A 24,317-nucleotide genomic window follows, 5' to 3' on the forward strand; every position below is an offset into this window, starting at 1 on the left:
TAAATTCAGGTTACCTAAAGGAAAGGAAAAAAATTGCCTTGACCGATTCACAAAAAAAGGGGCTGCTCCTCTGGAAGTGACAGAGGCTGAGAGCTCCTTTCTGATGTGTGCCCCAGCAAAAAGCAGGAAAAAGCTCACACTGGGATAGGGAAAAAAAAAAAAAATCATTGTTCTGATTTGTACTTGCTGGGAGAGCAAAAAGTGCTGCTGGAGGAAAAGGCAACGCTGGAAATTTGTACATTGCTGCTGGGAATAAGGCAAACCAGTATATTCTGAAGGTTAAATCAAGGCAAGGGAAGCCATAAAGCACGTGACAGTGACAGGAGAAAGCAAGAGAGCAGTAGGACCCAAAGTGCTAAGCGAGAGGGAAGCCAGTTTGTGCTAGCCCTTAAAAAAATCCATTTCGAGCAACTGTATGCATGCCTGGGTTTATCCCCATTACCACATCTCTCCTGACAAGAGACGTTACTGTACCTTTACAGAGAGTGGCAGACTCCACTAAGCCTCCTGGGCAGCTGGATCACCAGTGCTGAGCTGCCTGGGGCAGTCCTGGTGCTCAGAACATGGCAGAACAGTTAGCAGACTACCTGAGAGACTTTCACAGCCCTGTGGCACAAATGATGAACTCACCTGATGCTTCCCTTTAACTCCTGGAGCACATCCCTCTGAGCATTGCTGATTTTCACAGGTTCCAGGGGGATTTACTCCTTCCAGAGCTTGGCCCCACTGCTCCCACAGCAGCTGCTGTGCAGACAGCCCTGGGCAAGTGAGCCCAACTCCTGCTGTGGCTATGGCAATCCAAAGGGTAAGGGATGAACAATCCCTGGGCTGCAGCAACACCACCAGCAGGTCAAGGCAGGGGATTCTGGCCCTCTGCTCCAGTGAGATCCTGCCTGGAGCACTACAGCCAGCCCTGGGGTCCCCAAGGTAAAATGAATGTGGAACTATTGGAGCAGATCCAGAGGAGGGCCATGAAGTTGGTAAAGAGGATTGGAGCAGCTCCCCTATGAAGACATGATGGGAGAATTGGGGTTTTTCAGTCTGGAGAAGAGGCTGTGTGCAAACCTCACAGCAGCCTTCCAGTATCTGAAAGGGACTCCAGGGAAGCTGGAGAGAGATACTTTGTCAGGAGCTGTAGTGATAGGACAAGGAGTAATGGGTCCAAACAGAGAGGGGAATTTAGGTTAGGTATTGGGAACAAATTCTTTGCTGTGAGAGTGGTGAGGCATTGGAACAGCCTCCCCAGGCAGGTTTTGGCTGCCCCATCCCTGGAAGTGTTCAAGACCAGATTGGATAGGGCTCAAAGGTGTCCCTGCCCAAGGCAGGGGGTTAGAACGGGGTAATCTTTAATGTCCCTTTCAATACAGGCCACGTTGATTTTATGATTAATCCTACTGAGGACAATTTACCTAAAATAGCCTGCATGATTTATAGGAAGTACAGAATCTTTAGCAACATAAGCAGTAGAACCCTGAACACAACAGTACAATTGCAACACCATTACCATTCCTCAACAAGAGATATGGTGTACGCCTCTTCCTCCATCCTCAGGAAAACACCTTGAGCTCCCGCAAGCTCCCAGAGCCGCCGGAGCAGCTGGCAGCTCGGAAATCCTCGCTGTTCCCGGGCCGGGAGCGGCGGCCCCGCAGGCGGCGCTGCTCGGCCCGCGCAGCTGCAGCGCTCCCGGCTGCGGGCGCCCCCGCGCGGCCGCGTCCCGCACCTGCACACAGCGCTCGGCAGCGGAGCGCGGGGAGCCAGCGAGTGCCGGCCGGGCTGCTCCCGGGCAGGAGGGACTCGGACAGCACTTGGGGCTGCGGCCGAATGCTGCACCTGCCTCCCGATCACAGGCCTGTATTTAGCTGCGACATTTGCCAGGGGAATCCCGTTTTTCTGTGAAATCCAGGTCCTGCTGGTTATGATCTAGGAAGTAGCTACTACACTGTACAAAAATGACACGGCTTGGATCAATTTACTTCTCAAGGTGACACAAGTCAAGTAATGCACCCACATTTAAAAGCAAGTCACAACAACTCAGAGTAACTCAATTTATAACTTTCTCCTAGAAAAGGAGAATTTTTTTTCCCTATGTTTTCTGTTTCTTCAGCAGAAAAATTACTTCAGGTAAAGCTATCAGAAATCTGGAGACACAACACTGGCAACAATGACCATCCAATAGCTCCTGTTCTTAGGGTTTAGGGAAGACTATTTCAGTAAAGACACAACATCTGAGAGCAGCTAAAACTGCTGTCCACACTTACCCAAATCTCAAAGATTACTCTTAAAATTACTTACAAATGACAGCAAGTTACTGCCAGGGAACTGGCTGAAGTCTGCTTAAGCTCTCTGCACAAGCAACAGGTCCACATGACCTGTGATTAATTAATTAACCTCTCCTGTTTTGTTTTAACCCCTCACCTGCATAACCCCTTCTGCAATTTATATATTTCTACATCTTCCTGCTGTCACTGCTTTCTCGACCAGTTCTACACGACACAAGAGGCACAGCCCCAGATGAAGAAAACACATCTGCAGTGAATGAACAGGACACTTCACTAACTTGAGGCTCTCAGGTAACAAAAAACCAAACCAGTTTAAGCACAGACACCAACATCCAACTGGTGTAGCACTGCAACAAGCACAACCCAGATTTGATACTGCAGGACAGCAATGTGGAAATCACAGCCACGTGTCTGCTCCACCTGGAAAACATCCTGTTCACATGCAGCTTCCTAGAACAAGCAGGAGCCTCTAACCCACCAACCACTTAGAGACAACACAAACTCAGGTAACGAAAATTTATTCTTTCAGTTAGTCACAGCCAGCTCTTATGCGACCAGGGCAGAAGCTGTTGATGATTCACTAAAAAGAGAGGAGAGAAAAGAGAGAAATATTAATTGCAGAAGCAGTTTTTCAAACTAGTTATCAAAAGCAATGCTTCAGTTAAAAGTTTTAACTATCAGTTAACTACTACCAGCAGCTAAATCACTATTTAAAAATTTGTATGGCCTAAGATTTCACTCTTCCTTTTACAATAAAAAATCCTAGGGTGACAGCACAAACCCATATATTTAAAAACCAGGCTAGCTGCTCTTGGGGAAATAAGTCTAATCCTAACATCTGTGGGAATTCTATGGTGGTTACCTCTCCTGGAGAAAAGCTTACAAGCTACTTTCCTTTTTGTCACAGCTACTAAGCTTTGAAAGTGACATAACTATAAAAGTACCTGAGAACCAACACCACAGTTTAAATTGTTATAAAAATTGCCTAGCAGTGACTTCATTTGTTGGGACCATGATTTTTAACCAAGAGTTACAACAGTCATTTAGCCCAGGTGTAAGTTTCATGGATTTTCCCACTGATTATTTATGAAAATACTTGTTCTCTGCTGCCTAGTGTGCGATACACACCTATCACAATGCACTCCTCACCCTCTGAATAACAGCCCAGCACAGTTTACAAGACCTTGCAGTCCTCAGTGCCAAGAGGAATGCAGGAGAAGACTTACTACTTCCAGTTGGGTGGCAGCACTCTCTTGGTTTTGTAGTAGCGAGCCAGCCTATGGATCCTGCTCTCGATCAGAATCAGGCGGAACTTGGCGTCTTTGTCCTGGGAAACAAAGTTACATTACAACCCCAACATCACAACTACTTGGGGCTTCTCAAGACACAATTCAGATGAGTTTCAGTAAAGCAAATAATCCACAGCTATTGCTAAAAACTTCACATTTCTGTTACCAAAGCTTCAGTAAAGTCAGAGCAGGACCAGAAACACGTTGTTTAAACACTGCTTTTAAAATCCTTTCCAAAGACCATTCTCCTTGCTCAAAATACCTCCCCAGCCTCAGGAGTTTCCTCAAAGAGGGGCTAACATCACACTAAGAGTCTTTGCTTTGTCAAGCTGCACACTAACTACTGTGTAATTTAAAATCACAGACACTGAGTTATCTAACTGAAGGAGCACTCACCTTTCTGTTCCTCTCAAGATGCTTTCGAACAGCAACTGCTTTCTTGATCAGGTGATAAAGATCCTCTGGGAGGTCTGGAGCCAGTCCCTTTGATTTCAGGATTCTCAGAATCTTGTTGCCAGTAACAAAGCGAACCTGGGCAACACCGTGGGAATCCCTCAGGATCACACCTGAAACAAACACGTACATCTTACACTGAAAAGAAGAAACATACACCAACAATCTCGTGAAACTGACCTTACAGTTACAAGCTAGCCAAAAAAAAAACTTCTCCAAGTTAAAACCTTTCCAGTGGCAATTGAAGAAACGGCAGACAATGAGCGAGCAAAATACAATTTACAGAAGCTGAAACCCTTTGTCTAGGAACACTTAAAAGACAACTGACTCTCCCATCATGCTAACATAGGTGAGGTGCTCATCTTTGCCAATACTACTGGAAAGTTTTCAACAAGGACTCATTAAGGCAACATATTTAATCATTCTATGGATCCCTCTACAAGGAATTAATATTGCTTTCAGGACTACAAAAATAGAAAGCATTCATTTACACAGCACCTACTTACACAGCATACATAGCTCATGGCCTGTGTCATGCCAACACTTCAGCTCTGGAAGGGTTCAAACCCCAGAACCAGTCCATGGTGCAGCTGCAGTGCCTGGCTCACTAAACCCCATAGGGATCCTGGAATTGGAAAATTTCCTACAGGAAACTGGGCACATCAAGCTTCCCTATAACACCTATTAGTGGCCATTCCTAAGGACAGGCTATAAGATGAAACAGATGCTTCAAGTCTTCCACTTGGAAAAAAACCAGAAACAACCCACTGCCTCACCAAATATTCTCCCTGCAAGAACAACACACATAACGTCCCAGCGGCAGGATATTATCCCAGGACTCTCAGCGGCACCCACAGTGAGCACAGGTACACCAGAAGAGCTGTGTTCTCTTAGCACCTTATTTACTACAGGCTGAAGGAACAATTAACATATTACAGTCAGAAAAATGTGGGTTTGTCCCCATTCAGGAGTGGTTGATAATCCTTACCAATCTGGGAGGGAGTCAGGCCCTTTTTAGCCAACTTGTAGATCTGTTCCTTTACATCATCAGAAGTAAGTTTCAGCCACTAAAGAAAATTAGAAAAAAAAAAGCCAACCTGTTTAACAACTGCTTAATACAGAGGCAAGCTACATAAAAACTTTTAATAAATGGTAGAAAGAGATGCTTTGTAATGCCTGAAAAAACAATCAAGAACTGAAATTGCGCTTTTAATGATACAAAAGTTTTTAGCATATAATAAACCCATAGTGCTAGTGAAATGTCATGAGAGAAGGCAGAGGCGAAGATGAGTCTCCATTTAAAAAACTCCATAAAGCCTCCACCAACTGCTTTATCACTATTTCACTTTAATTGCCACACCAGAAGCACAAATCCAATGTTACAGACAAAAAAATCACTGTCCTTGGGAAGGAATTCTTCACCTAGGTCCTTTGATAAATACAAAATTGAGACCCATTTAACCACCTCTCAGTAAACAAACTACAGAGACGTGAAAAATCACACTTAAAGTACACTAGTTAATTAAAATTAAAGGAACCTTCCAAAATAGGACTGTGCCTTTTCTATTAATTTTAAGTTAAACAGTACAGATAAAGCCACTGCTTCCATGATTACTAATGAGGAAAGAACACCAACAAGTCACGTTATCCTGACTTGCTATAAGCTACAGAAGCTCTTGATTTTGAATTTTCATTACTATCACAGTATGAAATAGAAAAGCACAGCAAAAATAAACATGGAAGTGCTCTAAAGATCACCATTTAAGACAGAATCTAAATAAAACTAAGCAAAAAATCCCCACAGAATTTTTAAAAAAAAGATATAGCATTTGTTCATCCTAGTTGTTATTGAACTGTTTAACCATCAGAAGCACCTTTATATTACGTTACTTTTAATTGTATTTATTTAATTACAGATTTTGTGTTTATGTTCCCATTTCACTGTTTTTTATTCCATGCTTTCCCACATGCAACACAAGTTGTTCTTTCTGCCAATAAAGAGATGCTCCAAGAAATGATCTTGCAAAGGAGGACAGAGAAAGCCTTTTTAAGTGGAAGTACCCTTGAAAGAACTAAGAGCACACCAGAACTATCTCTTTTAGTCCCCTGACCACCAAATTGGTCGTAAGTATTTCTGAAGGCAATCGATTTATACCACAAGTGCAAACTCGAGTCTGAAAACAATGATTTAATCTACAGGAATTACCAGCCTGCAGACTCGAAGTATCTGAAGAAATACTTAAATAGAAGACGAAAAAAGATTTCTTTGCCAAACCAACCATCTGGCTATGAAAACACACTTGCTTCTTCAGTATACTAAGGATCATCTCAGAACCACGGAATTTTCAGGGCTGAGGGACTTCTGGAGATCATCTAATCCAACCCCTCCCCAACGCAGGGTCACATAGAGCAGATTACACAGGATTGCATCCAGGTGGGTTTTGAATGCTTCCTCAGAAGGAGACCTCACCAGGAAGCCTGCTCCATCACAAGCCAAGGAAGCATTTACACAATTTGAAAGGCCACAATTTGAAAGTGATGACGCCAAACTCTACAGATCTCGTTTTCCTTTCCCTCCGCGGGCACTGCGAGCTGCGCTGTGGGTCCCGGAGCGCGCACGGGGCGGGGAAGGCTCTGGGGAAGTCTCTATGGAAGGTTCTAGGGAAGTCTCTATGGAAGGTTCTAGGAAAGGCTCTGGGGAAGGCTCTATGGAAGGTTCTAGGAAAGGCTCTGGGGAAGTCTCTATGGAAGGTTCTAGGGAAGTCTCTATGGAAGGTTCTAGGAAAGGCTCTGGGGAAGGTACTCACCGTGGGCACGCTGCGCCTGTAGGGCAAGGCCGACTGGGACAGGCCCTTTCTGCGGGAGGAAGCGCATCACACACTCAGCACCCGAGCCGAGGGACTCGGCCCCTCGGCCCGAGCCTTCCCCACCCCGCCGCCATGTCCGCACGGCCGCCCGCCTCCCTCGCCATCCGCACACGCGCCGGAGCGCTCCCGCAGCACCCTTCCCGCCCCCAGCCCGGCTCGCGGTGCTCTCCCAGCCCCCCAGAGCAGCCTCGGGTCGCCCCCCGGGCGCGGCCCCGGCCCGGCCCTGCGACTCACCCCGGAGCGTGCATGCGACCCATGATGGCGGCAGAGCGGAGCGGGGAGAAGGAGCGGCCCCTCCCGCGCACTTCCGCAGGAAGCGTCCGTCCCGACCCAGCCCCGCCCCCTGCCCGCCGCAGCCAATCAGCGGCGCCCCGCCCGCGCCCCCTCAGCCGTCCCGCCCAGAGCGCCCCCCGCCCGCCCCGTTCCAACACAGAGCCGGCCACGCGCTGGGTTTTATTCCAGAATAGTGTTTAATGTACGTACAGGAGAGTTACGGAGTCACAGCGAACGCGCCCCACGCGGGGCCATATTGTACATCTTTATTATCGTTTAATGAAAGTATTTGGTTCTCAGAGATACACAGACGGAGGGAGGCGCCCTGCTCTCGCTGCCCCCCGGGAGCGAGGGAGCGCCCGGCGAGGGGGACACAGGCGGGCCCCGGGGCAGCCCCGGCCTTAAGGCGGGTGACGGGGGCTCTACACAACCGTACAGTTGTAAAAATAGAGAAAAGAGCGTTTACCAAAGATCGCACATGCGTCCAGAGACAGGCAGCTGTCGTACAAAGGCAGTAATAAAAAGTTCAGTGCAAAGTTGGAGGTTAGTAGAGGAAGAGGTCCTAGCGCAAGCTGCTGCTCTCGGATTCCAACACAAGGTCTGGAGGGACAATAACACTTCTGGCTGCAGGTCAAACGGTGCATAAAAGATGTTTTTTTTCTTTTCATTAAACAAGATATAAAAAGCTGTTAAAACTACAATTTCAAGCTACTTAGCATACTGGTATATTCCATCCCAATCAAATATTTCCCTCTTTCACATCCATCTTGGTTTTTCTACGTAGCACGGTAAAATTCTTATTGCAACAATCAGTTTTTTTGTAATTGAGAATAGTGCAAAGAGGTGCAAACTTGGTGCTGGTCCTCTACACGTGAGGAGAGGCCAAGGCCAGATCCCATAGACAACATAAAATCCATGACCATAAAAAGCTCCAGCCAGTGACGGTTTTGAAAAGGAAGGGAAAGGCACAAAATGAGTTAAGCTATGAAGAAGATTAAATCAGAAGTCAGGACATGTGCTAACAGTAATACAGTACTATACTTTTTCTTTTGTTTTCAGTCCAGACAACTGTTAAAACTGCAAATAACTTTTAAATGATTTTAGTTTAATTGTATTTTGTGCTGTAAGACACTGTGCTTTAATAGCAAACTGCAAAAAAGGCAGTCCATATTGCTTTCATTTTATTTCACAATGGAACGTTTCACAAAAACAGTAGTCTACTTTCCTGTGTTTAAGTGACTTGTGATTCTAATGATGGAATGGAGTAAGTCTCAAAAGCATCAAGTGAGCAGGAAATATATCTAGTTAGTTATATAGTATATTATTTACAGGCTATATACTAAATGAAAAATATGCAGAGGATGCCTACTACAACTGGGATTTGTTAGCGCCCATTAGTATTGGCCCAGTTTCTAACATTCAAGGTATCATTAGCTTTTTAATTGCAATAATTCCTATGAAATTGGACCATGAATCATTTAGGCACCAGGAGATTCAAGTTTACTTCTCTCTTCTGTACTGAAGGGAGATTGGTCAGTAGCAGGGGAAGGAAAATTGGATTATAAAATAGGTTTTTAGTGTTGGGTAGATAGAAGGCTTTCCCCGTATTGTGTCCTCATTCATAGTTGCATATTTCACTTTAAAAGTTTGTTTCACGATTTTGTACTAAAGAAGTGTGCAACTTTAGAGCTTTCTTTACACAGAACATGAACATCCTAAATCCCAAATTAGGTGAACAAAAAGGTGACACCTGTAGTGCAGAAAGGCCCTAATTAAGTAACCAGTGGTATTAACGGAGATAGTGAAAATTGCACTCCACTGTCACAATATATTCAAATCTAATATTCCTTGAAATGAAGTAGTTTAGTTGGAGTAGTTCTTACTGGGAGTGAGAAACTGTATTGCTGTGAACTGCTAAAGGAAAAAAAAACAGCCAAGTTCCTCTCTCAAAGCTGTTAATAGGAACTAATTTCTGGCCTGCAATTCAGCCAGCAGTGGTGCTTTTCAATTAGAGGCCACCCTTTCCCTGGAAGCACAGATGCAAATGCCACTTTGGATTAGTGTTTGAATCTGTTCCACACTTAATCACTGCAGTATTGAAAACTTCTAGAAATTATAACAAAAACCCCCACCGAGAAGCTGGGTACATTTCCTACAGTACCACATTCAGCCAGTCTTCATTCAATTTTTGGAGACCATGGATAGAAGATGGAGTAGGAAAAAAACTTATTTAAGTTGAATAAATTGTGAAGATTAGTATAAGTGATGCTATTTGTAAATAACATCCTGGGAAAAGGCTTCCAGTAGGACCTGCAAGGTATCAAATATGAGAATGTTCCCCCTGTATAAGGAGCTCAAAGTTAATATGTATACATATTTAAATACCAGAAATGAGGTAAAAGAGAAGCATTTGAATTATAAGGCACCATTATTTACAACTTCCACTATTGGCACTCACTCCAATAAGTCTCAGAGAAGCATGAATTAAATGTTTTTAAGGAATTTTTCCAGCCCTTCAACCTTCATTTCTACAGGTGTGTGTGCAGACACCAAAAGTTTACCTGTCGCTGCTTCTGTGATGTCTCATTAGTAGTGGGAATGTAATCCTAAAATATGCAACTTCTTTGATGTTCTCCAGCATCGTGTCGTGGATGCCACAACAGCGGCAACAATTCAAAAGCAAAAATGCACTGCATCCTCAGGCCTAATGACTGAGTTATGGTTCAACCAACCAGCACGGTCAAACTGCTCATCTCACCTTCACTGATGGTTTAAAAACCCCTTCCTTTACCCACAACTCTTAAATACTTCCAAACGATGCTTTGATAACATCACATGGGTACAAAGCAGTATTTTTGCAATCCTCCAAATGAGGCTGCCTGAACATTGGTCCAATATATCTGTTGAAATGGAGAGTCTCTTGCTTTCAGATGTACAGGTTATCTTCAAGTAGGAAGATGCACAAAGCACAAGTGAATACAACTGTTCTGGTGTGACTGAGTTCACAGGTAGGGCACAGCAGTCAGTCGATACCAGTTCACAGTCTCCTTGCTCAGGTTGAAGTCCTTCAGTGGCAGTGTAATTCCACCCAGGAAGAAGTTCTCACGTAACGATTCTGCACTCAGCACACTTAACTGCAGCTCCCTCTGTTTCAGAGTCTCCATGCTGTATCCGCTGTACACGAGCTGGGAGGTGAGAGGCAAGAATTGTCTGGTTAACCAAAAGAAATTACCCAGGCTGCCCTTTCTTCTGCCTGCCCAGCCACTGAAGATGTCTGAACTACACACTGTGACCATTCAGCACATCCCTTTCTCACATAATGGGCTGAAGGACATCCCTGTCTTATTCTGTACTCCCCATGTTAAGTGTTTAAAATGACTGACGTACTATTTACACACCAAGACTTCTGAATTCATTTTTCTCCACATCATGAGTCAATGAATCCAGGGCAGGGGGAGTTTTAGTTTAAGATTCCTTATCTTCTCCACATCACTCCTCAGAGTCAGTCTGAGAAATTTCTGCTTCCTTGTAATAGCACACTGACCCACTAAGATGCTTTGTAAGATCTTCATAAGATCTTATGCTATAAGATGCTTTATATTTAAACAGGGCACAAAGTTTTTGGAAACAGTTCCTTTTCCATTTATACATATTCACTTTCTTTTTAGACTATTTTGAGTCTAAAGCAGTAATATTTTAATTACTGTTTAGAATAAGAGATTATAAGAGATTATAATAAGCTACAGGAAGTTATCACATAAATTTTAACTTGCCATTTCATTGAAAGTTGGGTTTCTCGTCTTCCGGGAGATTTTGGTTTTGCGTTTGGATGTTTTGTGCGTGTCTGGAAGTAAATAGGTTTTCACATAGGGATTTGGATCTGCACCATCTTCAGTAACCTACAGCCAAAGAAACAAGCCAAGTCAGAAAACTAATTAGGGGCTAACTGCATATTTATTTTCAAGTGTGCAGACTTTGCAATCAAGCTAATCAAAAGCAGCAGTTAATTAAGCAGGTAGTTGGAAAATTTAAAAGAAAAGAAAAATTTAAAAGAAAATTTAAAAGAAAAGTTTCACCATTCCTGCATCTATCTAAGTCAAGATGGTAATTGACAAAATGGAAAGTTTTTGCCAGTGAGTGCAGAAACTCCACTTACCAGGTCTTTGATGTGCATCACCATGACAAATAGAGTGCTATTTCTATAGGATATGGATAGCTTCACTTCTCCTCCCACTTTGCCTGAGGTAGGACTTGATGGACTTGTATCTGAAATAACAATTATTTCTTCTGTGATACTGGTACATTTTCATCACTACTACACTGACTTATCACATATGGGAAAAAATACAAGTCTTAGACCAAGTTTGGTTCTTGATTTTATTTCTAGCTCCCTAACAGGTGAAAGGCTACAGGCTTTAAAGGTTTTTGCATTCTCTTGCAAGAACCAGCCTGGAGGTTTGGAGTGAAAATCTGAATAATTCAGGCAAGCCATAAACAAGCCCAAGTGATAACACACATTATTGCAATTTTTGGTATGTATGTCCTTGAAATTGTATGTAGGCACATTTGGAAAGATAGTGATGCAGTTTTCAATGAGAGAAAACTCCAGGTAAGTAAAAAACATTCCAAAGATTCACACTGTAAATGTGTCAAGCTATATAATTCAATTTATAAACATCCCTTACCTGCAGGTCTGGCTATTCCATCTATTCCTTCCACTTTGTCATCACGAAGTAACGGATGGAAAAAAGTATAAACAAGATCACACTAAATTTGGAAGAAATGTTACATGTTAGTTTAAGTGTTAAAAAGCACCAAAACTTGAAAATTTGCATTTGCTTTAAATTACATATACTCACTTCTGCCACCTCTGGAGAACTGTTCATCAGGCTCTGTATGTAGCTGTTGAGCTCCACTTTTCTTTTGGCTGCTACATCTTTGATATGTGTTCTTCCCAGAACCATCTTATTAGGAAAGCTACATGAGAAGAACAACACAGAGTTTTCAGCTACTTTATCAGAAGTAAGTACAGCTGGATTCCATTGTCATTTCCATCCTCAAGTGATGACATCTGGGGGTCCTTTGCCAATCCAGAGTGGAAACACAGCATGGGTTATGACACTCCAGAAAGGCAAGGAAATATTGATAGGTAATTATTATATGTGATATGACACAGACCACAACACTGAGATGCTCCTCTGGATCTCCTCCTTAAGTCTGAGAGACAACTGCTTTCTCCCTTAATTGCCAACTTTGAGGTCTAGTTTGCCCCTCAGCAGTTTTGTCTCCATTTCAAGCTATTTCTTGCTCCACCCAGCTGGGAGCAGTTTTGTTGCTTTGGTGATAGTGATGAGTGAGTTAGGAACATACCCTGGTAACTTCCAAAGAGGAAAGAGAATGCCAAGTTTGTTGTGGAGCTCCTGGAACTCATCAAATGTTCGGAAGACAAATGTTGGCTCAACTTGCCCTTCTCTCAAAACTCTCACTACATAGATCTGCCCAAAACACAAAAATAAAAGTATTTGATATAAAAATATTATAAAATTACTTAACAATATCATTTTCTTCACTCTTCAATCAACTCTTTCTCCTATAGTAATCTTTCTCCTGAATATATATCCCATTATTATATCCCTTATTCCAAGACTGGCATTTCATAGTAGAATTATAAATAGCCCATCATGCAAATTAACATCACATGGTCTTCCCACAAGGTAGATCCACAGCTGACAGATGAAGGGTGATGATGAACGTAGGTAAGGCTGAACTGTGCACACTCTCCCTTTGAAGCCTCATTAGAAGTCCATACCAGGTATGCAGAATGTTAACACTGGTGCAGGATTACATACAGACATGTATCTGGGGGCCAGAACTACTACAGAACTTTTCAGGTGTATTTTTTTCAATTTAATTCCCTCCTGATTCTAAAGGATTCCACTTTTAAAGTGATAATTTGGCAGGAGGATGCAAGTGCACTGCATTATACAAAAATAATTTTTCAAAGTATTGTGAGTACAGTCACAGGACACATTCACATTATTTAAGGGAAATTAAGTTTGAGAGCTGCACAGAAAATTCAGTTCAGCATCCTCATTTTATGGGCAGAGGAGTTACACTTTTAACATATAATTTAACTTTTAAAATCTGGACAGAATCTAGACCATCCTAACAGTTTCCTGGAAGAGGCGAGGCTGTTTTGGCTTAGACCAGGACACTCGAATTCATTTATTATACAGTGATTCAGAACAGAACTCTTCACTTCCAGCATTAGTTAGATTTGTTCTGCTTTCCTTGCTGGTGTCTTACCAGATTAAGATATTTACAGCAAACACAGCTTGGAAAGAGACGTACATTTACATCTATCAATATAGCTCATGTTATAAAAAAGTTCTGGACAATGCAACTTGAGCTGATTACTCCAGCCCAGCAAATAGCAGTAGAGAAATAAAACAACTAAAAAAAAATTGAAGAAAGTTGCACATCTGCATAGGATACACACAATAAGTCTCAAAGTGTAACCCAGGTCTATTAAAATCTGAGGGCAAATCGCAATGGTTGGTGTATCTAGTAAGACTAAGAGTGTAAGTGCAATAGTAGAGAAAACAATGCTCTAACTTAGGAGGAACAAACCAAACTTTAATGGAAGGTCAGACCAAAACCAGAGTGTCTGATTTTACAACTCCTACTCAGGAAGGAGCCATTTTACAGAAGGCAGCTACAAAAAGCCCGTCAACATGACTCAACTTTCTGTATTTTAAAATAATCTCCACCAACACTACTTCTGCCCTTTCTACTTCCTTCTAGATGCTTTTCAAGAGGTGTTTTCATTTTGCAAGATATTATGGGATGCTAGAAATGCCAGTCTGTACTCTAGCAGTGCTGCTGCTGCTGGCCAGCAGCTCAGCACCCACACAGCTGCTTGCTCACTCCCTCCCCCTCAGCAGTGGGACAGCGGGGAGAGCAAGAGCGAGAAGATCCGTGGGCTGAGATAAAGACAGCTTCTGAGGAGGGAAGGTGACACAAGACAATCGCCACAGCCCACAGGCAGATCCATGCTCAGCCAGTTCCCAAAAAGCCACCTTGGAAGACAACCTTCTCCCATCTCCTGCTTTCTTCCTCTACACCTGCCTTTTATTGCTGACAGTGACATTATACGCTGTGGAATATCCCTCTGGCTGGTTTTGGTCAGCTGTCCCTGTCCCTTCCCTGTGTCTTGTTGGAAGAAAACACCCCCTTATCCTCCCTGAATGGAAACAGCTCCCAGGTACTTACATAGTGTTTATCTGGGTTGTATCTCTTCTGATAGGTGAACACAGACACTTGTTTGATTCGGCCATCTTGTTTGAGAGAATAGGTTTTAGCAGAAAACGACAGGATGGGCTCATCATTAGAAGGCAGACCTGAGAAACGCAGCTGAGCCAAGTTGTGAATGAAGAAATTGAACTTTGTGGCAACACTCCCCAGACTGGATTCGATCAGCCTAGAAAAAGGAAACATCAAAACACACAAAAGCGGTTCTGTCAATGCATCAGACTCAAGGTGAAGAAAAATAAACCCTATTTCTTACTGACAAAGAAAAGGTTTTTAAGAGTGATCATTGGGCTATATAAATAGTATCATATCAACATTTAATAGAAGACTCAGTATCCAAATTTGGAATAGGTTTTTAGTGGAGACGTGAAGGCTTTCCAGACATGCATCCAACTCTGGAGCCCTGGCAAGACATGGACCTGTTGCAGCAGGTCCAGAGAAGGCCCACAGAAATTATCAGCAGGATGAACACCTCTCCTGTGAGAACAGTCTGAGAGAATGGGCATTGCTCAGACTAGAGAAGGCTCTGGGGAGATCTTATTGTGGCCTTTCATGGGGAGGCCATTCCTACTTAAAGGGAACTTATAGAAAGGACGGGGACAAACTTTTTAGCAGTACCTGCTGTAAGAGGACAAGGGATAAAGTATATGAGGATAGATTCAGATTAGGTATAAGAAAGAAAAATTTTTTACAGTAAGAGTGGTGGAACACCAGAACAGGTTGCCCAGAGATGTTGTAGATGTGCCAGGACACATTTCTGAGGACGTTCACCTAGTTGTGGATGCCCCTGCTCATTGCAGGAGGATTGGTCTTAGATGGCCTTTAAAGGTCCCTTCCTGCCTAAACTTTTCTCTGATTCTAAGTTGCATGCACACCACTGCAGTTTCCCCTGTGTATCTGAAGTACAGTAGCACTTTTATAGCACATTGCAACATCTCAGTTACACTGTATGCACTCCTCCACTTAGCATAGGATCATCCCTCCCTTCCCATTGTGCAAAAGCACTTCTCCAAGAGAGAACTTCTTTACCATGCTTTCCATCATATACTCGGCTATTAAATAATTTAGGGTGTATTCAAAATGTAGCTGTTAAACAGCCAGACAGAATTATTTACTCTCAGCACTTTAAACCAATTTTTCACACCAGGTCACCTCTAGAATCTGCAAGGTACTTTAGCACAAGCATTACTCTTACACAGAACTGATCTTACCTATGTAGTTAACTGATCTTTTATGATTGTACAGTGTAACTATTCAACTTGTACAGACATGTTTGTGACCATCCCTAGGAGGTTTTTTCCTATCAGAAATCTTCCATTTAGAGGATGATACTGTGAGATATTTTAGTTTTCCCTTTTCCAGTACCTTGTAAAGAAAATGGTGGCTTCTGCATCTGTTGTTTGGGGCTGGAGAGCATCCTGGACATACTTCAAGTCCTGAACCCCACTTAGTTCTGGTAACCCAGAAGAAAGCATCTACAAGAAATTGAAATTTAGTTTTAATGTAATAAACCAAATATGATTTTATACTGAAATGATTAAGACTTAGACCCTCAAATTCATTTGTAGCTGCACTAATCTGCTTAATACTAATGGCAATCGACACCAATTACTTATAATCAGCAGTTATTCACTATTTCTGCTGAATTAAAAGCAGTTAAAAACTCTTTGCAGTGCAATTTGTGGTAGTATATTAGTTTTAAATTTTCAAGAAAGAGGTAGGCAGCAAAAAAGCTTGAAAGATTCCAAATGAAGCTTTCCAAAAAGTAGATCAGATGTTTCTGGCTTTTTTAAAAAAACCTGCATTATGTATTTCTGCAGCATAAAAAGCATAGTTTTTAATACAACCCAGCATGACAGACCTATCAATTCAATTGAATGTGAAAAATGATTACCAATGAAAGTAGGTTAAGGAAGAGGCTGGCATGTTTCCTTATCAAGTTGTAAGCTTGGCAACAGAGATCCACGAACAGCTGAAAGCGAATGGTGGGTTTTTCTCCACCATTAATGACATAAGCCATATCTGATGTCAGCACAAAAGGAGCTCGATCCCTGTTCAAAAAGCACAGAAATTAATGAGTTCATCTTAAGGTCTCTTTGTTGTCATGTGCTTGCTGCTGCCCTCCATCCCCACCCTGAGGTCACAATATTAAATATTCCATTAATGCCATTTCATGGGTTTGGATTGGGTTCCTCTCCCAAGTGCTGGCCCAGGTTACACAGCACATTCACATGGTACTGGACCTACAGCAGATCTCTCAGAGAACACTTAGCAAGAAAATCACTTCATTCTCCACTTTGCTTAGGTACAGAAAATACCTTTTAAAACTCCCAAACATTTGTGCATGTCCCAAAAACTTCCCAAAGTCGATGTGGAACATATGCCCGGTGTTCCGGAGCATTATGTTATCGTTGTGGCGGTCACAGATTCCCAGGACGTAGGTGGCTACACAGCATCCTGCACAAGAGTAGATGAAGTTCTCTGAAGCCTGGGAGGAGAGAAAAGAAGTGAATTGAAATCAAATATCAGTGGAAAAACATAATTCATGTATTCAACAGTCAAACTTGATGAGTGCAAAATCCAAACCAGGCAATAAAAATTTCCTTTCTTTCCCCCCAAATACTGTTCTTCAAACAGTTAAGCTTTGCCAAAATCTCTTGCTATCCCACTTTCCAGCAAAAATGGTTATTTTATTTTTAACATAAATGAAAGAGAAAATAGTAGTTGAAGACAAAAGAGGAGTTAGCAAAGAAAAGGGTACAAGACTTTTATTTCCAATGTATTGTAATGGGATTACAGCCCAAAAAAATATTTTAATTTTTGAATCTCATGTGTACAAGAAGAGGCCACTGCTCCTAAACTTCAATTAAGAGCAGCCACTAGTCCCCTGTCTTGAATTTAAAGTACATTTTTTCTATATCAAATAAAAACTCTTGATGAGAATCCTGAGAATCCATCTGGCTCCTTTTTATAGGGGGGGGATTTTAATTTACTCTTTTCCAAGTATAGAAAAAAATTAAGTTTCTTAAAGACACAAACCAAACATTTCAATGGAAGACCTGGATATGAATTTCATTCTTTCATCAGATTGTACTTAGCCCTTTTAAATGATCTTCAAACCCAAAAAACCAGTGCTGAAAAGTTACCTTTTCATACTCCTCCTCTGTAGGATTATACTTCCGCAACCATTCAGCCAGAGGCTTGTCCTTAAAAGAACCTGTCACTCCATATTCCACTTGAATTTTCCTAAGTGTATCTGAAGCAGGAACAAGCTCTACCATGCCTTGATACAGAATAAAATAAAGTGTATTTAGGCATCTCCTTAAGTGATGCTGCATTTTTATTAGTCATTCCTAACAATGATGAATCTTACAGTTACAGATCAAACTCCTTGAAAACCTGGTCATGTGTAAAAATAATTCTGTTAGTCCCCCAAGCATTTCCACAGACTATGTTACAAAGTAAACCATGAAACATGTAGCAATCCAACTTAGATTGCTTCAGTACAACTAGTTACAGTTGCTAGAATGCACACTTAAGTTATACTTTGAATAATTAGTTTCTACCACACAAACTTTAACTCTAAATTGGGCAAAATACTTTGATGCTGGCAATTCCCATACACTGATAGTGAATTAATCTAGTAACTTTATCTGCTGTCAAGCGTTGAAACAGACCAGACAGTGGGCTTCATATGTGGCCTTATTTTGGAGAAATAATTTACTAAAAATATTTGTACAGCTAAATCATAAAAGGAAAACATTTAGTTGATTAACAGAATTTTACTTCTATTTTGGCAAGAGCTACTCAAGGTACGTCTGTAATTTAGATCCATTTGACTTGTCCCCGTCAATATTTTGAGTACTTTAATGACACTAATATTAGCAACAAGAAAAAAAAAGCTACATAAATCAAGTCATCATTCAGAGTAGGAGGAAAAGCCATCTGTTTCTCTAAAAAGCAAGTCTTACATAAATAGAAGCTTTTTGCTTAGTTTTGCCAACCTAAATTTCCATCTTTTCCATGTATTTAAGAGTTTTGGTCATGCTGTTCATCTGACTAAAGAAATATTTAATTTATTGTTTATCCTCTTAAATATCTTTGGTTTCTATTGGCTAGCTCTGGAGAATTAGCTAAAACTAGCAAAAAGCATGTTCAAGGTGCAGGGCACAGTATTTGCACTCAGAGTTCTGTGACCTACTTTCAAACCCCAGAGACAACTTCATCTTGCCAAGGAACTTTCACCAGAATATGACACAAATGCTGGGGGACAGTGTGTGTGCATGTCAAGGGCTAGTTCAAATTTTTCTTCTTTTTGCACATTTCAGAACCAGAATGATACTCCCTGATGCAACTGCAGCAGATTCCAAATACTTCAGCATTTTGGTTTGCACTGGAATACTTTCACCATAATTAAACTTTCAGAATAAGGATTGCTGTAGCAACATTATTTTCTTGTGTTGCAGTAAGAGCATGAATAACAACCTTGATTTTTATCACTGTATTTGTTTGTCTCACTGTTCATTGACAACAGAACACTCAAGAAAACACATCTGGATGCCACTCAGCCATCAGGAAATTCAGAACAATCTAACTTATTATTCTCTCAAGTACTGAAGTTCCTTGCAGTGGAACTGTTACTTGGCACCTTCTTCCCAGAGGTTTTTCATTATCAGTATGACAAGAAATTGAAGGGGGGAAGCAAAGATTAAAAGCAGCATCTGGTTTAGCACCTCGGTCTTTTCCAGTTGAGAGACACTTGAAGATAACCATCCTTAGATCCAGTCCCTCCTGCAGCCAGATCTTATCCATGATCTTAATCATTTGTAAAGCCAACATATCTTGTCTCAGATCTTCTCCAACCTTAAATGGAAAAATAAAAAGTTAACCAGTGACACAGTAAATTTGAAAGCAAAACAGGCTACAATTAAACTTTCACATGTGGTAGATTTTTATGTTTTATGGACTGTTCACTTGTTGCTTTCTAGATACACAGGAGCAAACTCATGGAATAACTAAGCTTATTGGTCTATGCTAAAATTAATTGATACCAACGAAATAGTGATTATTATTCAACTTCTTTATTTTCTCCAAGACACATGCAAGGCCTACCTTAAACATCACATTAATTTCTTCTCCCAGCGGGTCAGCATTAATCAGTGCAACTTTGAGTGGTACTGCATTGGAGCTGAAGAAAGAACAGGCCTGCAAGTAGATTTAATGTCAATGGTCAGAAAGGACTATTCCTGCTAGCCCAGAAAACAAGACATTCTGACAACAAGCAGGTTTGACACACAATGTGTCTATTCAGACTTTTAACATTTCCATTGTGGTGAATACGTGCTTCCCTTGAATAACGAGCCCTTTGGCTGTTATTTGTTGAATTCTTGTACAAAAGCCAACAGTGCTGCACAGTGATGTTTCAAACATTCTGAAGGGAAGAGTGAATAAAACATGAATAAATATTTTATCAGCAGCTTTTACTTGAAACCTAGGAGATGTATTAAAAATGTGTATTTGTGTGTTTCACAGTATCTTCTCATTTATCTGCTTTCAAGTCCCTGCTCATGATTTAATAGTTACAGTACAGAAGAAAAGTGAGATGAGCTGTCTCTCAAACACAGGATTAGTTCAAGCATTAACAAACCTTTAGGTTTTCAGTCATGCATGATGATATAATCAAGACTGTGGTTGAGCAGATATTGTCAAACCTTGCAGTGTTCTGGAAAAATAATTTACCTGCTTCTCCTACATTATTACTTGCTGGACCTTCACAATAAAATAAAGCTACTGCCTCCCTCTCCAGCATATCTGGACATAATCAGTATCAGGCAGTTCCACATGTTTCACAGTATTTACTCACTGCTTGAACTTTATATTCTTGGTCAATTTCCTCTTTTGATTACTAATGCACACAGGATTTTTCATGCACTTTCAGAATTGCTGGTCTCAGGAGACAGGGCCTGAAGATGTCGTAAGTTATTACAGATATCTGTCTATATGTTTTAACACAAGTGCCTTGTTGGTTTTACACTGTATTTGTACACATTTTATCTTTGCTCACTGAATTTTGCTGCCTTATTCAATCAGCATTTTTGATTAAACCCCATCTCCACAGCATAAAGAGCTTTCAAGCACTTGAAGTGGTCTTTTTCATTTCTAAAAGCTTTACCTAGATGTAATTCTTACAAAAGAGTTTTGAAACCCTAAATGTGCAGTACCTTAATATTTAACTCTTTTGCCACAAGGCTGGGATTGAGAGGCAAACGGCATTTGTTCTTCAAGAAAAACAACTGCACACGCTCCATGCCACTTTGCAAGGCAGCCTGCAGACAGAAAGAAAATTCAGCTGACATTTTTTTCATTGAATCATCGACAGAAAACTTCTGGACAAAGTTATCCTGAAGGCACTATTTTAACTCCATAATGTCAAAGGAATGCCAGAAACTACAGCTCCTGGTTTAGCTATGACAAATACCTAAGCCTAGCAATGTAACACTCATCACACATGTTTGTGGGGCTTTTTTTGACTGAACCAGATGACAGCATCCCACTCCATCAAACTCTTAAGTTCTATCACCAGCACAAAAACAGATATCCCATTCCTTTGCATGATGAGATCATTCTTCAGCAGTAAGAGGTTTCAATTCATTTCCAGTTGATCATACACAGAAACCCTCCTATACTTTCTTGCCTATCACCTCACCATATGTTTCAGGTAACAAACTTGACAAAAGCATCAACTTCATTAAACTTTGCAGAGCAACAGGTTCATAACATTTCCTATACATTTACATAACATTTTGAATTTAGACTAAAAAGACAATTAAATGGATTAGTTTTGAATTAAAAATATATACACACCTGCCGAGCAGATCCACTCATTTGCTTTACTCTTTCTGCTACCATTCCAAAGAGCTGCACTAGCCTGGTCTGCTTCTCCAGCTCTTCCCTCAGCCTTTTTCCACAGACTGAAAGAAAAGCTCCCAAAATTTGCTCATACCTTACACCAAACTTTGTATCATACAGTGTATCCTTAAGAAGCCTGAAATAAAATATATAAGTTAAATTTTCCTATGGAAAATACAGCAAACAATGTAATGTTAAGACATTAAAATAGTTTAGTGAATCAGTACCATATATGTCTGAAGTTACTGATATACAGGATAGAAAAAACCAGAAGTTTGTGCTTTGTAGAGGCATTATCTTTCATTAAAAAAAACAACAGCACAACTAGGATCTACATTCTGTATAATCACCATTCATAAGAACCATTGTTATGTTACTGAATGATGATGTTAAGAAGGATTTTTTATCTGCAATATTAATCTTGTTGCACACACATTACATGATCAATGAGCAGAGAACCCCTTACCAGTACAGGTAGTGCGCAACCCGAATGCTTCCCAGTGCCCGAGCCAAAAGAAATTTCACAAGAGCACTGTCAAGGTAGGTCTCATACTTCAATGCCTAAATACAATGGAAATGACATAAATCAGGTCTGCATTTAATTCTTGATGAAGATATATTTTGTGACTAATGCACAGATAGTTACCACAAATACTTTGGACAGTCACAAAGAGATTATTTATTCAAATTGTTTCCCCTACTGTGCATTACAGTTAGAGGCACACAACTTCCGCTGCTAGTCAGAAGCAACTCCTTTGTGTATTCAAGAGCCAGAAATATTTAAACTTCTACGTAGGCAGCAAGTCTTACCTGCACAAACTGAGGGAGGAAATCTGTTAACTCATCATCACTCAATGTCTCTATCCAGTTCACAGCTGTATTTCGTACTTCCTGATCAGCAAACCTAAAAAGTCACCACAAATCCACATCAAATTTTCTCTGCTCATGTAGGATTCTTTTTCTTATTCTTTTTTTGAGATCAGCTAGATAGAAAAGCAACCATGTAAAGTCTTTAAAAGCTCAATAAGGGACTACAAGGTCTTTCATCACCTAAGATGCAACTGCATGTGCATGCTTAGGACAAACACACTCAAAACCTCTCAAAACTCTGGCTGTATAAACTCCTGTCCTGTTGCATGTTAAACTTCAGAACCCTAACCACAGTTGCTGTGCTTTCACTATGTGACTTGGTTAAGGCTACATCAATAAAGTAAGTATGGGTTCTTTAAAATTTTAATATCATTTAACTTTTTCTGCAAGAAATTCAGCAGTATTTTCCCACAGAACACCATTCCAGGATCTTCTACCAAAGAAGAGTCATTTAATGCTGAACAAAACACAAGAGAGTTTATTTACAGTTTTCTTACTTTGAATCAAGTAGTTCCAGTGCAGCTAAGGGTGATAAAGGAGGCCACCTCTGAAGTAATGAATATATTTCTGGAAGACTTGCCCAGTCCCAGTGAGGGGCACTAACCAGTATTTTTGGTAGGCTATTAGGATGGCTATGACAATAATGTCTCTTCTCCCACAAAAATTCTTTATCTTCTTTCGACAGCCTGCAGACAAGAGCATTTCAGTTTATAATGCACATGACAAACCATCACCTGAATAACCCCAATGCCACTGATTGTTGTATTCAGGCAGATAATTTAACACACCGAATGGAATTACATTGAAATTACTCTTTCCTCTACAAAAGTTAAAACAAGAAGCCAAATAAAGCCTCAAACATTAAGAAAACATTTGTTTAATTTATAATTTGGGCAGGACAAAGTTAAGTTTTAGTATAATCTGAAATAAACCAAAAGCATTAATTTTTTTTGGTGCAGATGAGTAGGAAAGGCTGCCAGAAAAGCTCCCATGGCACATGAACAGCCACTGCTGGAACTCCCTGGAACTGAGAAAGTGCCAAGTAGGAACAGGTGACTATAACAGGCAGGCAAAGGGGCAGCAGTCTTGTAGCAAGAAACTAACAGCAGCAGCCAAGGAAAACAGAAGGAAATTCATTAAGTCAACTCCATGATTTCACATGTTTAATTCAATCTCTCATTTAAGTCTCTACAAGTCTTCAAAATATATTAAAAAAATTAACAGAAACTCAAGAATACATAAGCATTCCATGCCCTAGTTACAAATTGTCATGTGCAAAAAGAGCCCAGCTCTTTTTGAAGAGGAGATGGACATACCCAATGGTGCTATCCTTGGAGAGAATGGCAAGGAGACGTTCTCTCAATGGCTTTTCTAGTGTTTCTACAGAATGATGTGCAGTAGTCTTTGCAGCTTGAGGAATTTTATATTCAATATCAAAAGTATGGGATGGGAAGTCAATCTGAAAAAAAAACAAAAGGAAAAAGAAAAAAAGATGATGCAAGTCCTTAAGTATAGAAAGCTCACCCTTCCAGCAATCTCAGATGTTGAGTATCTGAACTCTTTAGTTCTACAAGTGCAACAGTCCCCAGATACTGTTTGCTGAATATTTTTTTCCATCTCAATTCTTCTACATGACTACAGCTCCTAAAAGTACAGCTGTGTTATTGCACAATGCAGTGGCTACAGCTCTCCTCAGAAGAGAAGTGAGAATGCTTAGAGCAGAGATAATCAGAGCTGTTCAAACCCACACCAGTGGTTTCCACCCAGCCACCCACTCAGGCCATGTTTTGGGACTGCTGAGCCATGCCTAGTAAGGCATCTTCTCTTTGGAGGGAAAATTGAACTCTGAATTGAGAAAGAGAGGTGCTTATTTTCTGTAAAGGAGCTGGAATTGCTACTGCTGGTGTCCAGACCACTCCCATCTCAGCACCCATTTCTATGAACTGCTTTCAAAAACATTCTCTCCCAGTACTGGCAGCATGTCATGCCAAAGCACTTCTGAATTCTCTTACTTCCAGACGGTTATTCAATAACAGATTTGCAGAGACTTCCAGAGCTTTCCATTC

General features: G+C 41.0%; 2 protein-coding genes across 2 annotated transcripts in view; both read right to left on the bottom strand.

The window, feature by feature from the left end:
* Positions 1 to 2,781: 2,781 nt before the first annotated feature.
* Positions 2,782 to 7,205, bottom strand: RPS13 (ribosomal protein S13). The gene is made up of 6 exons (XM_036383817.1): positions 7,123 to 7,205; positions 6,829 to 6,877; positions 5,010 to 5,088; positions 3,965 to 4,134; positions 3,506 to 3,606; positions 2,782 to 2,859 (listed from the first exon to the last, which is right to left on the bottom strand). Exons 1-6 carry the CDS (start codon positions 7,143 to 7,145, stop codon positions 2,826 to 2,828), a joined length of 456 nt encoding a protein of 151 aa, XP_036239710.1. The 5' UTR covers positions 7,146 to 7,205; the 3' UTR covers positions 2,782 to 2,825.
* A 134-nt stretch (positions 7,206 to 7,339) lies between these two features.
* The window catches only part of PIK3C2A (phosphatidylinositol-4-phosphate 3-kinase catalytic subunit type 2 alpha), a 50,644-nt gene continuing 33,666 nt past the window's right edge, over positions 7,340 to 24,317 (bottom strand). Inside the window, 19 exon segments of the mRNA XM_036383816.1 lie at positions 7,340 to 10,346; positions 10,935 to 11,060; positions 11,318 to 11,427; positions 11,847 to 11,928; positions 12,021 to 12,138; positions 12,532 to 12,656; positions 14,434 to 14,641; positions 15,838 to 15,947; positions 16,367 to 16,523; positions 16,791 to 16,960; positions 17,619 to 17,755; positions 19,206 to 19,335; positions 19,585 to 19,677; positions 20,694 to 20,798; positions 21,337 to 21,517; positions 21,848 to 21,942; positions 22,192 to 22,285; positions 22,749 to 22,937; positions 23,568 to 23,710. Coding sequence (XP_036239709.1) covers positions 10,164 to 10,346; positions 10,935 to 11,060; positions 11,318 to 11,427; positions 11,847 to 11,928; positions 12,021 to 12,138; positions 12,532 to 12,656; positions 14,434 to 14,641; positions 15,838 to 15,947; positions 16,367 to 16,523; positions 16,791 to 16,960; positions 17,619 to 17,755; positions 19,206 to 19,335; positions 19,585 to 19,677; positions 20,694 to 20,798; positions 21,337 to 21,517; positions 21,848 to 21,942; positions 22,192 to 22,285; positions 22,749 to 22,937; positions 23,568 to 23,710 — 2,556 coding nt within the window. The 3' untranslated portion in view covers positions 7,340 to 10,163.

The sequence above is a fragment of the Molothrus ater genome, chromosome 6, assembly GCF_012460135.2.
Source record: "Molothrus ater isolate BHLD 08-10-18 breed brown headed cowbird chromosome 6, BPBGC_Mater_1.1, whole genome shotgun sequence".
NCBI lineage: Eukaryota > Metazoa > Chordata > Aves > Passeriformes > Icteridae > Molothrus > Molothrus ater.